This window comes from Natrix helvetica (genome assembly GCF_964273705.1).
Source record: "Natrix helvetica genome assembly, chromosome: 2".
NCBI classification, from domain to species: domain Eukaryota; kingdom Metazoa; phylum Chordata; class Lepidosauria; order Squamata; family Natricidae; genus Natrix; species Natrix helvetica.
In genome coordinates, this window is record NC_138552.1 from 228844864 (window position 1) to 228860225 (window position 15362).

At 36.9% G+C, this 15362-nt stretch overlaps 1 protein-coding gene across 6 annotated transcripts in view; it reads right to left on the minus strand.

The window, feature by feature from the left end:
• Nucleotides 1-1316: 1316 nt before the first annotated feature.
• LOC309386021 (zinc finger protein 318-like) overlaps nucleotides 1317-15362 on the minus strand; it is a 39247-nt gene continuing 25201 nt past the window's right edge. The window contains exons 7-12 of one of the 6 annotated variants that reach the window (XR_014174333.1): nucleotides 14933-15124; nucleotides 11823-11922; nucleotides 11264-11382; nucleotides 7303-10584; nucleotides 5055-6512; nucleotides 1317-3048 (exon numbers count right to left, since the gene is read on the minus strand). Coding sequence is in view for 3 of the 6 variants with exons in the window: in XM_081940924.1 (XP_081797050.1) it covers nucleotides 6426-6512; nucleotides 7303-10584; nucleotides 11264-11382; nucleotides 11823-11922; nucleotides 14933-15124 (3780 nt within the window). In the remaining 3 variants the exon portion in view is untranslated. Of the gene's footprint in view, nucleotides 10585-11263; nucleotides 11383-11822; nucleotides 11923-14932; nucleotides 15125-15362 lie in introns of all 6 variants that reach the window. The other 5 variants (XR_014174334.1, XR_014174335.1, XM_081940925.1 and 2 more) reach the window with 5 other exon arrangements.

The following is a 15362-nucleotide window of genomic DNA, read 5'->3' on the forward strand; positions in this document are numbered from 1 at the left end:
TCTAGTCCAACCCCCTGCCTAGGCAGGAAACTCTATACCGTTTTAGACAAATGGCTATCCAACATCTTAAAGACTTCCAGTGTTGGGGCATTCACAACTTCTGGAGGCAAGCTGTTCCACTGATTAATTGTTCTGTTAGGAAATTTCTCCTCAGTTCTAAGTTGCTTCTCTCCTTGATTAGTTTCCACCCATTGCTTCTTGTTCTACCCTCAGGTGCCTTGGAAAAGTTTGACTCCCTTTTCTTTGTGGCAACCCCTGAGATATTAGAACAATGCTATCATGTCTCCCCTAGTCCTTCTTTTCATTAAACTAGACATACCCAGTTCCTGCAACCGTTCTTCATGTTTTAGTCTCCAGTCCGCTAATCACCTTTGTTGCTCTTCTCTGCACTTTCTAGTCTCCACATCTTTTCTACATTGTGGCGAGTGAATACAGTATTACAAGTGTGGCCTTACCAAGGCATTATAAAGTGGTATTAACACTTCACATGATCTTGATTCAATCCCTGTTTATGTAACCTAGAACTGTGTTGGATTTTTTGGCAGCTGCTGCACACTGCTGGCTCCTGTTTAAATGGTTGTCCACTAGGATTCCAAGATTCCTCTCACAGTTACTACTATTGAGCAAGGTACCACCTATACTGTACCTGTGCATTTCGTTTTTCTTGCCTACCTTACTCTTATATATCCAAAAAAAATCTTGCACTATTTCCAAGGCTTTATACGAGGTAGATTTTTTTGAGGCTTTGCTTTTCTTGACTGAAAAGTTTTGAGTCTTTATTAATATAGCTGAAGTGTTACATGGAGACATAAGAGGGAAGCTGGTATCTACCATAGAAATACTTACAGTGCTTTCAATCGCCCACTACCCATCCCACTCAAAGCAATTGTAGGCACATCTATGTAAGCAACCTACGGTAATTGATATGCAACCTGAACAGGGCTCCAAATCAGTTAACATTTTTCATGTCAGGCATAACTGTTTCTATCCCAAAAAGCAGAATGACATCCATCCATTATTTCTGCTGGGTTATCTTTTGAATCTCAGAGGGAAAGTGAGGGAAATAAATTTCAAGATTTTTGTATTTCCTCTATGCTTTTCACAGACAAATGATAAAGTATTTTGTGTTTCCAATAAATAAAGTATTACTTAAGTAATTGTCTTATTAGCCACCTTGCCAGACTCCATATAAATTTCATTGCTAGAGTTGGGAAGTATACATATTTTATAAATGATATCTTGAGGAATTATTGAACTATCAAAAAGCTACTGACAATCCTACACAGAACAGTTGACAGAGCAGCCAGGCACCAAGGTAATTTTATAATAATTTTAATGAACTTTAAGACATAGCAATAATCATATAATCTATAATCATATTGAAGATTCTAGCAACAGGCTATAAAACATTTTCTGCAATATCTACATCTCTTTATCTTAATATACAGCTCATATAAAATTCATTGCTCCATGTTTTCTCCCATACAAATGATGTAAGGGGGAAAATGTCTGCATCAAATCAAGTTATAAAAGCAAAACCTTAATACCATTAAAACCCACCAATTCAAGTAATCATAGAAAATTAAGAACTGCCTCAGTAAAAAATAAAAATGAGAGGAATTGTCTATCTTGAATATTATAAATTGAGTTGCACTTTGCATTATTTTTCAAGATCTTTTCTGTATTTTCTAGAAATATTTGTGATGACTAATATTTAGCAGTAAGATTTTTAAAAATGAATTGAGATGTTACGTTGAGCAAATATTAATGGAATAATACAAAATTGTTTTTGTTGTATCATTGTATATATATCATGGTGGCCAGCAACAGAGGGGCCTGGAAATGGTCCTGAACTTTTTATACACACAGAAGCCTGATCCTCAATCTTTCTTTTTTCTTTTCTGTCTCTGGATGTCTTTCTGTCTGTCTGTAAATGCAGACAAGGTAAAGGTTCCTCATGGTCCTACAATTCTTTCATTAGTCCTATCAAAGTTCTTGAAAAACTAATGTATTGCTTTCACCACAGCTATGTCTTAACTAGAAGCAGAATTTTACCAAATATAACCTCTCACAGATCAAGAGTAAGATGAAAACAAAAACAGGTACAATGGAATGAAGGTTATTATCTAAAGTATTTATTCAAATTGAGCTTAATTGAACTTACCTTCAATTAAAACTGAAGTCCCATCATCTATCCCTACAAATGATCTTGTCTGAAGGTTCAGATCTGAATTAGCTGATCCACACAGAATTATTTTAAGATTATGAATCTGATAATTAAGTATTTTCAGTTCCATGAGTTACTGGTAAATTCCACAGAATTAGCAAGATCACTGTTTTATTGCAATGACTTTCTAAAACATTTTTACATACACAGTTCTATTACTATATTATTAATGAGATGGGCAGAATAAAGGTTTAAATAATAATTAATAAAAAATAAATATTAAAGCTGCTATAGGAGAGAAAAATTTCAACCAGAACCAAAATTACCTTATTAATTATGAAACATTATTGCTACTAACCAAAAAGAGTGATTTCTTAATCAATCTATTTCTCTGAATTAAAAAAAATGAATTTCAATTTCTGAGATTGATGGAAATTTAAATGCATTTAAATGTACATACTATGGTAAAAACGAACAAGCTGAGCATGACATTCCATAATTGCTTCAATTAAACATTTTTCTTACTTGCACAATCCTTTCAGTATCTTATTTTCTACAAAATGTAGAGAAATATAAATACAAATTAATGAAAACAAGTTTCCAGTAGAGTTACAGTACAGAAAATTTATTTATGCTCAGATTTATTCATCAGAATCCAAATTTGTCAAATTGTCTTGGAAACCTGAGCTTCTTATATTTTGAACTATTACTGTGAAAACTTAATGTTTGAGGGGGAAATCATATTTTTAGATGTTCATTACTTCAGTGGGTAGGTATAGGACTTCAGATGTGCATTTCTTCAGCTATTTTTTCAATTTACAGTGATTTTCAAACAGTTGATTGTTACCCACTTCTAGGTTTCTCAAGCATAGGTGTTTACCCTGTTGAATAGCAATAACATTGTTAACATGGAGTGATATGCATATAGCTTGATATTTTTTCCAGCATGTAACACAGCATGTAGATTTAGTACCACCTATCATTATTTTGTAAAATTCTCCCCATTTCAAAATATTATACAGGATGAGCAATGCCACTGTACAGAACTTATTTTCTATAACAGAATTTTCCATAACACTCTCATGCAGCAGGCTCAATGCAAGAAAATAATAATGGTACAGTAAAAATAAGAATTCATTGTAACATGCCTCAAGTAAAGCCTGATCTTGTGCAATGTTCCAAAGTTAGAAGTTTAGAGATCTGGTGCTTGAAACTGTGTGGCATTAGCAACACTGCCTATGTGTAGCTTGTCATTTGGGCAATCTCCATGATCATGTTTACACATTCTAAATGTATTTGCAATCTGGTCTAACACTTAAAATAATGAGGGAAATCAGTTTATCATGTTAATCCCTCCAGAATGTGGACGATGAGCCTTCTCTCTTCACTTTCAACTATGAAAATCTGGAAGTTGAACCTTCCTGCAGTTTTTCACTTTGGAAAATATGAACGGTGCCTTAAACCAGACCTTGGGGAATTAACACTTGCAACCACTTCAATAAAGGAGAAAGGTATAAGCAGCTGAAGCTGGCTGTCAGAGGAGCAACATTTTGCTTTCAGCTGTTCAAGTTGGATGTGTGCACGATGGATGAAAGAGGAAATGATTTCTCCACTTCATTTCATGTTTAGTTACTTTGAAAGTTAAGGTCATATAAGGCTGAACCTACTCAAAAGTTACCCGAATAGACAGCAATAATTTATTTTGCATTGTTGAAGTTTCTAAAATAATGTATAAAGAGTTCAGGACATTTTAAAATTGTCCTCAGTTATACAATTTCACACACATACTTCATTTGCATATAATGGTAATCTCTTCCAATTATTAAATATAAGCTTATCCATTAAATGCAAATCAAATCTCAGCCATGTTTTCAATACTAGTTGATTTAGGTTACTTGTAAATATTTAAACTACAATTCTGTTGACATCACAATCAACAATGTTGTGTAAATAATGTTGATTGTGATGTCAATAGAATTGTAGTTTTAATGTTTACAAGCAACCTAAGTCAATGGTTCTGATTATACTTGATACTTTTGACTATTGAATACTTCCCAAAGATCTAGGATATTGTTCAATATATGCACTTTTCCAAGTAATGCTACTTTTTTGTAATTGATGAGCTGAGATTCTGTCCATTCATATTGTATTCGATCACTTTCTCAAATATTTTGATATAGCACCAATTTCCGCCAACACTATTTTTTTCCCACATTGTCCATTTGAAGGTATTTCTTATTTACGAATTTTTCTAGTTGTTCTTACTGACCTTTCTATCTGCAGTTACTCCTTATTATCCATAATTGTTTCTTTGTAACTATACTCATCCCTGGCTTATGGACTAAAAGATGATGACTTTTCTCTTGAAACTTACTTGCTTGCTTATAATCTATAATAGAATGCGTAGGAATTCTGCTCAGAATCTTGAGAGACCTTAATCAGGATTATTTATTTTCAAAATGTATAAAGCCTCCCAACTCATAAATAATAAAAGCATACAATAAATAAAAAACACCCTTAAAACAAAAGCTAATTTATACATAAATACAAACTATAAAATGGCTACCAAACACACAGCAAAATAGGGAGACTCCCACTCAACTGACCTTGAATGCATGGGGAGACAGCAAAATCTTAATGACTTTTGTAAAGGTTAATGAGTGGGGGTCTGTTAGATATTGAGAAAGAGATTGCTAAAATAATCTGATCCAGAATAAGAGAAATTATGAGACCCGGTTTTATGTAATGAATAGAGTCCTGGACTGAGGAGACCCTATAAAGCTCAATGCCTAGCCTTGGGCCAGTTGCCATCTCTTAATCTAATATGCTTTGTAGCCTTATTGTAAAAGTTACAAAAAGTTACTGAAGGGAGAAGAAAAGATTGTACCTTGGTAGGATAATGCTAGGGAATGTAATAATTTATTTTATTAGAATAACATTGTATATTAAACTTGCTTCTCAATCCCTTAAACCAAGGGTGTCAAACTCGCTCCCCGGATGCATCACGCGCTGGCCACGCCCACTCCTGGTTTAGTGAAGAAGAAAATCACAATACGTGACGTGATGCCATGAGTTTGACACCCCTGCCTTAAACCATCAGCAGTATGCAACAAAACAGTGAAAGATGAACAGTTTTACATCCCTTTACTTACTTGCATTCCATGCTTAACAAGTTGACCTAGTATGTGGGGTGCAAGCCATAGCATCTCATGATGTTGTAATTTTGTTTTGCTATCATTATTGCTACATTATTATAATTTGTAAGTTATTTTGAATTTTGCTGGATTAAGCAGATATTTAAATATTTATTACATGAATACATTTTATATAGACATGTTTAACAACTGTATAATTAAACCAATAGAACTGGCAATGTAATTCCTAATTACCTTGATACAAACAGACAATTACATCTTAGCTATATTTCTGACTTTATGCTATCCTACATCTGATAATTTCTATCATTATTACCATGTGCTATTTTGATCACCCAGGTTGCTAACTGGGAATCTAAATTCCTATTGATCTTGAAATTAGGAAACTATTTATTCTCTTACTGCTTAGGCATAAAGCCAACTAGGAGACTTTGGGCCAGTCTTTCTCTCTTAGCTCTAGGAATAGGTCAATAAATCATTTTTCAAAAATGTTGCTATGAAAACTACAAAGACTTATTCAGGTAGGTACCAGGAGTCAAGACAAAAAGAAAGTTGTTAGTAAAGCATTAGATTTAGTAACATTTCATAATTTAGGGTAATACATAATTTAGGGTAATACATTGTAATACATTCACAAGAAATGATTTCTAATATTGCCATTTTATTTCCACTGAAGTATATTTTTTCTTGTATTTACAAAGTATTTCACATCTCCTATCCACACTGATCTTGTATGATGAACAAGTATGTTTAAAATTCAAAGCAAGTTTACTTTTAAAGTTTTATTTTAAAATGGAAAGTATATAATTATTTGCAGTGTTTAAGCAAAGTTTTCTCTTAAGAAGCTGATCAGATGAATTTGAAAGATGAAAAACCTAAGGAAGATTTTCATCAGCTTTATTTCAACCACAGAATCCAAACACTACTTATAGAAGTAGACATAAAAAAGACAGAAATAATATCATATCGCAGATCATCATAGGTTTATTTTAGATTTACAGATATAACCTTTTAGATAAATCCATGCAAACATCACTGCATTTCTTGACAAGTTGTATAACTGAAAACCTTCACACAACAGTATTTTTGTAGCTCGGATTCATTCAGGCATGTAATGTCTGGTTATATGATGGAAATCCAATCCAGAGAGCAAAATTCAGATCTTCCATTTCTTCTGAGTTAGGCAGCTGCTAAACAATTTAACACAAATAGTTACTGTACCACAATGTAGTAAAATAAAATGTGATTTTTAAATCATGCAAGTGACCTCAATATGCAGAGTCCAATTGATGGGCCACAGCCTTACCAAAGATTTTCTTTCTCCAAAAGTGAGTTGATAGATATTTCTCCTTTGCTCAGTGAGATGGCATCCACACAGGATTTTATACAATATGGCATCACAGTCTTGATTACAGGTGTAGTTCAACAAGATAATAACAAGTAAAAAATGCAGAACAATCTTCTGCATGATGAAAAATGCAGAACACTTTTCATGCATTTTACATTTTGTGCAATGAAATATATAAAACGTTTCAAAGAAACTTTCTGCTTAAATGGTTCAGCAAGAGCCTTCTTTTTTTCTCAAGTCCTGAACAACTGTCCTTGCACTTGTCAGTGTTGCACTTGGAATGTTATTTACAAAAGCTGTATAAATCAGAAACCATAAAAAGTCAAAGAAAAATGTAAAAAGTAGTCACAGTTTTACAGAAATAATAATTAAAAAAAACCAAACCATAGCCGAAACACATACTACGGATGAGAAATCCATTTTTAATGGCTGGAAGTCCAAGACTGAAAAAGAAATATTTTACACAATCAGATATATACAATACAGTTTACATTTTAGTCAGAAGTTTAGATATTTTTTGGCAAAAGACTATTGCAAGGTATACATTTTCAACTTATTAAGCTAAAATATAATATTTACAAAATTTAAACAATTTCTGCTTAAAGACTTGGAACAATTGTGTCTGTACTTACCAGGTGCTCTGCAGATTTGTCAGTTACTTCTGAAGCCAACTTATTTTTAACTTCACATTTATCCTCATTCTTTTCTTCCTCTGTCTTTGTTAGTTTATCTATGGATGTCTGCATCTGATTCTTGAGACTGTACAATTCACTGTCACCTGAACCCCCCACTTCTCCAGATTCGTTTAGTTTTGGAAAGATGGATTCCATGCATGTCACAGTTTGGTTTTGTACATTTTCCCCACCACAGCTCCACAACAGCTTATCAGGCGTGTCTCCTTTGCTACTATATGGGGGTTGGGGCATGGAAGCAGTAGGCGTATCCTGCAATTGAGCAAGAGGCATGCTTACTTCTGCTATGTCACTCCTTGATGAAGGAGACACCACATGTGGAATAATTGCATCTGAAACCACTGAGCAAAATTTCTCCTCTTGATCATCAGGGGTAAATGAAACAAAATTAATTATTTCGGATTCAATCACTGGTTGGTCAGTGTCCAACTCGCTTATTTTGCTGGACTCTAAACAAATAGGTGCAACCATTTCTAACTTTGGACTGTCTGCATTGTCCTCGTTTAAAATTTCAGTTGGCAGAATATCCACCACTTCATGTTCCACTGTAATATTTCCCAGAGTGAAATCAATGGTTTCTAATTCCAAATTTGGTTTCAGTCTGGGAGAATCCATAACCTTTGTTTCATCAGATTTTGGAGAGACTCCTTCATTTTCTAAATCCAGAGAAAAAGTAGTAGACTGTTCAAAACTAAGTTCTGGATATGTGTTGTTTAGGTCAAAATTATCAGCTGTTGGGGTATTCAATATTTCAGTATTCAAATCTGTGAAGGAAAGGGTCACCTCTCCAAGATGCCCAACACTGATTTCTGTTGGAAGAGGATCTAGTGATTCTTGGCTCATTTCTGGCTGAAGTGTTGAAAAATTAGCACTTTCTGTTTCTATAGTTCTTCTTTCTTCGGTGCCACTTAATTCCAAATCAGAGGCAGAAGATTTTTGTTTGTCATGTTTTATAAACATGAATTCCACATAATCAGGTTTAATTTCATTTGTAGAAGAAATACTATCCAATGCTTCTGTTTTTACCACTTGGAGTTCCTTGCTTTCACAGCTTAATGGGAATGGATCGATTTGTTCATGTTTCTCTTCTGTGGTACTTATTGTTGTTAAATTAACAAAGTTCTCATTTGTAATCTCTTCAGATTCTAGAACGTTAAGTACACTGAAATCCTCACCATCCTTTAACTGAGAACCATTCAAATCCTCTTGTTCATTGTTTGTACAGAAAGAGTCTAATTCAACTTTGTTTAGCTCTGAATCTGAATACTGGACCTTTGAAGGCTGGGGACTTTTCCCACCATTAGTGTCTAGTTTTATATCAATTGATAATTCTTTAGAATAACTGTCATTTTGCACAGAATCAGAGATAGTTTCTGGAAGATTGTTAGAGATTTCTGAGATTTGTGTGACGGTTCGATCATTAGAAATGTCATGTTCTGCTGTCTCAAGACTGACAGATGGCTCAGTAAAGCCATCCAAAGGAAGAGGGCTCATTTTTTCTATCTCCACAGCTAACTCACTTTTCTCAGGTTTAGATGATTTCTTGTTAAAATCAGATGAAACAGGAATTCCCACTTCTTCCTCATTATGGAATGGATAAGAGGTACTTCTTGCTAAATCATCTGCTTCTGACAATGTAGATTGTATATCTAAAAAGGAGACTTTTTCTAGGTCCTTCTCAACACTGGTTTTGATTTCAATAATTTCATCAGTTGTCATCATTTTCTCATCTTTTACTTCCTCTGTTTCTGGGTTCTTAGCCGAGGAAGTATACACACTGCAAAGCGATTCCTCTGAAAAAGGATCACAACTTGGCTTGGAATTTACCTGTAGACTTGTATTTTTCTCCTTCTCAGTAGGATTCAATTTTCCTTTTTCTGAAAGTGCAGAATTCACTAGCTTGCTCTCAGCTGGATTCCTCCCACTACTGTTGTAAAAAATGTCATATAGATCTTTGGCATTGCCTGCAGCCAGAGAAGAGTTATTGTTCTTTAATTTTTTAACATGCTCCCCAAAAACAGCTGGAGGTGGCAAGGGGCGAGGACACATGGGCATTTCCAATATGTTCTTATCATCCTCCGATACACCAGGTGCCATATCATCTGCCAGGATAACCAGTTGTTTTGGTGGTGGAGGGGGTTGAAGGGCAAATACTGTTGGTGGTGCCTGCGGTACAGATCGTGACAGTGGTTTTGCTGGAGGCAGTGACAGTTGAGGAGGGCGCTTATGTGGCTTCTCAAGAGTTTGCTCTTTTGCTTTTGTCATGTGTGAGACCTCTTGTTCTTTCACCATTGCTGCAAGCTCCCGTGCCTTTGCCTGAGCTTTTGCCACCACCTCTGCATGCTCTTGGGCCTTTGTTACATTTGTATGTTCCACAGCCTTTGTCTCACTTTCATGCTTGCCTTCCTCTGCTTCTTCCTTTGTATCTTTTATGTCCTCCTGTGATCCCTTTAAAACTACTACTTCTCCCCCAAATGCTTTTGATATAATATCTGGTGCCAAAACAATGTCTGGATTCCCCTCTTTGACAACCGGCAGAGGTTTGGCAGAGGCACCAGAAGATTTTATAGACAAAAAAGTATTTAGGGGTGCTGGCTTGCTTACCGTTGTAACTGCAGTCTTCCTTAGAACCATCACTGGGATTGGTAAATTGGGGCGGATTTTGGTTTGTGATGAAGTTGAAACAACTGGTGTCCAAGGGCTTGTATGTGGAATGACGGTTTTTCCAGATAATTTAATTGCAATGGGCTTTGAATTTTGCTTTCCAGATTGGGACTTACTTTCTTTACCTTCCTCAGGGCTCTCTTCTCTTAAAACAGTTATATCTTTCCCCTGGTTTTTTTCATCTCTCTCACTCTTTCTCCAACTGAATTTTCCAAAAGTGGTTAGTTTTGCCTCCTTTTCATATTCCTCTTTTCTTTCTTCCTTCTTCTCCATTTCTTTGTCATCTTTCTTCAAATTACGTTTCATCCCACATTTTTCACCATTAGAGGTTTCTTTCCGTTTACTAATTTCACATTCATTATTCCCATCTCCTAGTTCTTCAATATTCTTTGTTTCTTCTTTCTTTGCTATTTTTGTTGTCTTGTCATCTTTTTCCTCTTTTTGTTTTTCACAGAGTTTCCGTCTCAGTCTGCGTTCAGTTTCCTGAATCACAGACAATCCTGCCTGATGATCCAGATTCCGCCTTTCTTCATAGAGAGGATTCTCATCCACATGTTTCTGTGGGATGAAAGGAAACATTTCAGCACGGTTACTTAATGCATCAATTATCCACTGGAATTAAGTCTGGATATTTAATTTATTCTCTTTCTTATTCCACTACCTGATGAATTAATTGCATTTACTGAGAAAGAGGCGGGAGAGATGACAGAATGTATATTTAACTAGCACAAGTCAAACATTCAAAACTTTCTGAATTTCTACTAAGTTAAGAATATTGAGATGGTATTTCTAACAAAATGAAAAAGACAAATTGCCAGGTAGCAAAATAAATATTAAAAAAGTGAAATAAAGCCACATTCAAAAGTTATGCTTTATATTAAATCATATTTCTGAATCTTCAGCACAGTTTGCACTTGCAGGCAATAACTCCCTAAGACATGGGTGTCCAAACTTGGGAACTTTAAGACTTGTGGACTTCAACTCCCAGAATTCCCCAGCCAGCCATGCTGGCTGGGGAATTCTGGGAGTTGAAGTCCACAAGTCTTAAAGTTCCCAGGTTTGGACACCCCTGCCCTAAGAGAATACCATGTCTCACCTATACCTACAGATGGCAAAGATGGTTTTGTCCCGCCTTGCCATTAACAGAAGTCAAGAGGAACAAAATAGCTTTTTAAAGACAGCCCTAATTATGATATGCACTAATGAATTATACGAAACTAATATTCTGGACACTAACCTTATATTTCTCATTATGTAGATGACTTTTGACATGTTGTTCTGCTGATATCTGGTCTCCAAAGAATTCACTGCAGAGTTGGCAGTAATATCCAGTGACTGGGATAAGAAATTCAGAACCTAAAATGCCCCCCCGCAAGATTCAATCACAAAAATTGATTAAAAAACGATGTAATTTTAGCAAGAAAAAAGCAGCAATTAAAATATTATCAGAAAAATACACTATGGATCCTAAACACAATTCCTGTTAGAATAATCTGATCTGACATTTTAAATAAAAACCTATTTTTGTCCATCATTCCTTATTACAGTTATTTCAACCAGTATAGAGATCAAATATAAATTTCTTTTCCACTGCTATTTATTTCTGAAGTAAAGCATTAATCAAGAAAAAAATTGCTTAAAAATTAGAAAAAAATCTAGTCTCGCCAGAATCTTGAGATGGGCAACAACTAAGTTTGATAAATAAATAACAAACAAACAAAATTGCACATTGCTTAACATTTACATTGGCCTGTGAAGTGTGCTTTGAGCAACTAAAGGTAAGACAGACAGCATACCTTTGGCTGGAACAGGTATTTTGTCAATTCGTTTTGTGACTTCCTGCTTTGCTTCATTTTGAGTCTTTGCTGCCCAGGGTCTGTTGTATGGATCTAGGGTCTATTTGCACAATGACAAAAACATATAGACTGATACATGATAAAGAGGCTTGGTCAAAGTTAAGATTAGTCAAAAAGAAATTGATATCAGCAGCATACAGTACAGCATGTGGAAGAATTGCTATTCCTCTCTCCACTATAACTTACTACAAATGAAGTATGAAAAGTTAAAACGTATCAGTATGTGTGTACTCTATCATCTCACAGACTGCAGTCAAATCAAACATCTTGAATCTCCAAGGTCCTATGCAAGGATCCTTTATGTAGACTTCAGCTCAGCATTCAATACCATCATTCCAGATATTCTTCTCACTAAACTAGTTTAGCTAGCTGTGCCTGACCACATTTGTAAGTGGATCATAAGCTTTCAAACAGATTGGAAGCAGCAGGTGAAGCTAGGCAAAATCACATCACATACCTGCACAATTAGTACAGGTGCCCTCCAGGACTGTGTGCTCTCCCCATTACTCTTTTCTCTCTATACCAATGACTGCATCTCAAAGGATCCCTCTGCGATTGGTCTCATTTGAGATGATGATGAATCTGCATACATGCTAGTTGAACAACTAGCCCTATGGTGCAGTCGGAACAATCTTGAACTGAATACACACAAAACTGTAGAGATAATAGATTTTAGGAGAAGCCCTCCTATTCTACCACCTCTTGCAATACTAGACTACACAGTTTTGACAGTAAAGACCAAGGCCTTGACAAGCAGAAGGCCATCCCAGCTGAAAAGGGGGTTTGTGAGGGCTCCATTTTCACTGGCAGAGAGTTGCAGGAGACCATCCCAGCCAAAAACAGAGCTCGTGAGCCCATGTTCACTGGCAGAGCACCTGGGCTACCACAGGCATCGACACTACAGATGTCCCCAACACTGATGTGGCCCTCAATGAAATCGAGTTTGACGCACCTGGTAAAGACCTTCAAGTTTCTAGGTTCTATAATATCTCAGGACTTAAAATGGACACCTAACATCAAAAACGTCATCAAAAAAGTACAACAAAGAATGTTCTTCCTGTGCCTCAGAAAGCTCAGACTGCCCAAGGAACGGCTAATACAATTCTACAAAGGAATTATTGAATCTGTCATTTGAACCTCTATGACTGTCTGGTTTGGTACAGCAACCAAACAAGACAGACAAAACTTCAACAAACAGTTACAACTGCAGAAAAATAATTGCAACCAGCCTGCCTTCCATTAAGGACCTGTATAATGCACAAGCCAGGAAGAGGGCTGTGAAAATATCTATAGACCCCTTACCTCTTGGACATAAATTGTTTTAACTTCTTCCCTCAAGACGACACTCTAGGGCATTGCACGCCAAAACAACCAGACACAAAGACAGTTTAACTCTGCTAAACAACTAATTCCCACAACACTGTCTATGTCCTATGACAGCGATGGCGAACTTTTTTTTTCTCGTGTGCCATAAGTGGGGGGAGCGCAGGGGGGTAGTGCCGCACCCATAATGCAATGTGCGACACCCATGTGCACACTACAGGCGCTTCCCCCCCCCCCATTTTTTGCATGCTTTTTTTGCCCTCCCCAGGCTCCAGAGCCTTTATAGGAGCCTGGGGAGGGTGAAAACCACCTCCCCCACCCCCCCGGAAGCCCTCCAGAGGCTTCAGGGACCTTCAGGATGCTTCCCTGAAGCCTCCGGAGCAGTCAAAACGACCCTCCAAGCAAACCGGAAGTCTGTTCCCGAACTTCCGGTTTGCCCGTAGGGCCGGTTTTTTGCACTCTGGAGGCTTCAGGGAAGCCTCCGGAGGGCCTCCGGTGGGGGGGGAGGCTCTTTTCGTCCTCCCCAGGCTCCTATAAAGGCTCTGGAGCCTGGGGAGGGTGAAAAATGGCTTTAAAAAAGGGTGAACTCAGCTGGCCAGTGCGCACATGCGCGCTGGCCAGCTGACAGTGCAGCGCCTCGCGTGCCCTGACAAATGGCTCCGTGTGCCACCTGTGGCATGCGTGCCATAGGTTCACCATCACTGTCCTATGATGTCAAACCACCTAGTAGGGCTATATTACTTATTATCCTCTCATCTGCCCTCTTACCTATTTCCTTAGATTCTTATGACTTTCACTTTGTTGTTGTTGTTGTATGTCATGATTTCTGTTTAATACCCTATTATGATTGTTTAGTATCCCATAATGTTACTGAATGTTGTATGATTTATGATTATTGCATTTTATGATTATGATTGTGACTTGTTGCTTGTATGTACACTGAGAGCTTATACATCGGAGACAAATTCCTTATGTGTGTCCAATCACACCTGGCCAATAAAGAATTCTATTCTATTCTAAAATGGCATCTTTTCTGAATTTGCTTATGGTAGACACACTATAGAACAGGGGAATCAAACTCACAGCCCACGGGCCGGATCCGGCCCATAGGATGCGTAGATCTGGCCCGGAGGGCTGCCCTGGAAACAACGAAGAACCGGCCTGCAGTGGCTCTGCCAGCGAAAACGGGGTTCCAATCTCTGTTTTCAGCTGTGATGGCCTCCTGCAACCCTCTGCCAGCAAAAACAGAAATTGGGAGCCTTTTTTCGCTGGCAGAGCACTCGAGCCACTACAGGCACCCCTGACACAAGTGAAATCAAGATGGCCACACCCACCCTGGGCCCCCCGGGGTCAAACACAACCCTGATGCAGCCTTCAATGAAATCGAATTTGACACCCCTGCTATAGAATATATTACATAAGTGGATTTATTCCCGTGCATCGGTCAAAAAACAAGAGATTTCACATATCACATAAGATGCCACAAAGCTTCCGTTTCCATAAGAGTTTAGGCTTTAGTGACATAGTATATTGATAAATATAGATGGAATAATAAAGTCTAATACTGGCTGCTATGCAAATCAAATTTAAGTAAATATAACAAATTTGGTAAATAAACAAGCCAACTAACTTTTTAAAGACATACTTAATTGGCATGGGACTCTGCCATTTAAATATATATTTATAGCTTATATACCTTAATGACAAATTGATGAGTGGACACATACCTGTCTATGTTTCTTATTATGCATATGTGTGAAGAAATCAAACATAGTTCCACAGGTAGTATTGCAATCTTTACACCAATGGTTCCCTGTATCATAGTAGTCATAAACACTGGTCTCTTGCATTGGCTGTGAAGAAGATTCCATAGGCTTTGGACTCTTTCCCTTGAATCTGTCACTATTAGTTCTTGATTCCTACATTAAAGAAAACATCTATAAGGTATATAATAAGAGAGCTCCTTAAAATCAGCCTTTAATAAATATCATGCAGGTGGACACACACACACACACACACTTTATTTCTATGTGTGCTTAAGAGACAGAGAGACCAATTGCAATATAGATCACATACTGGTCAAGCCACTGAAAATTTCATTGAGCTGGAATTCTCTCTTTCTCAGGCCTAGGAAAGAGGCAATGGCAAAACCATTGC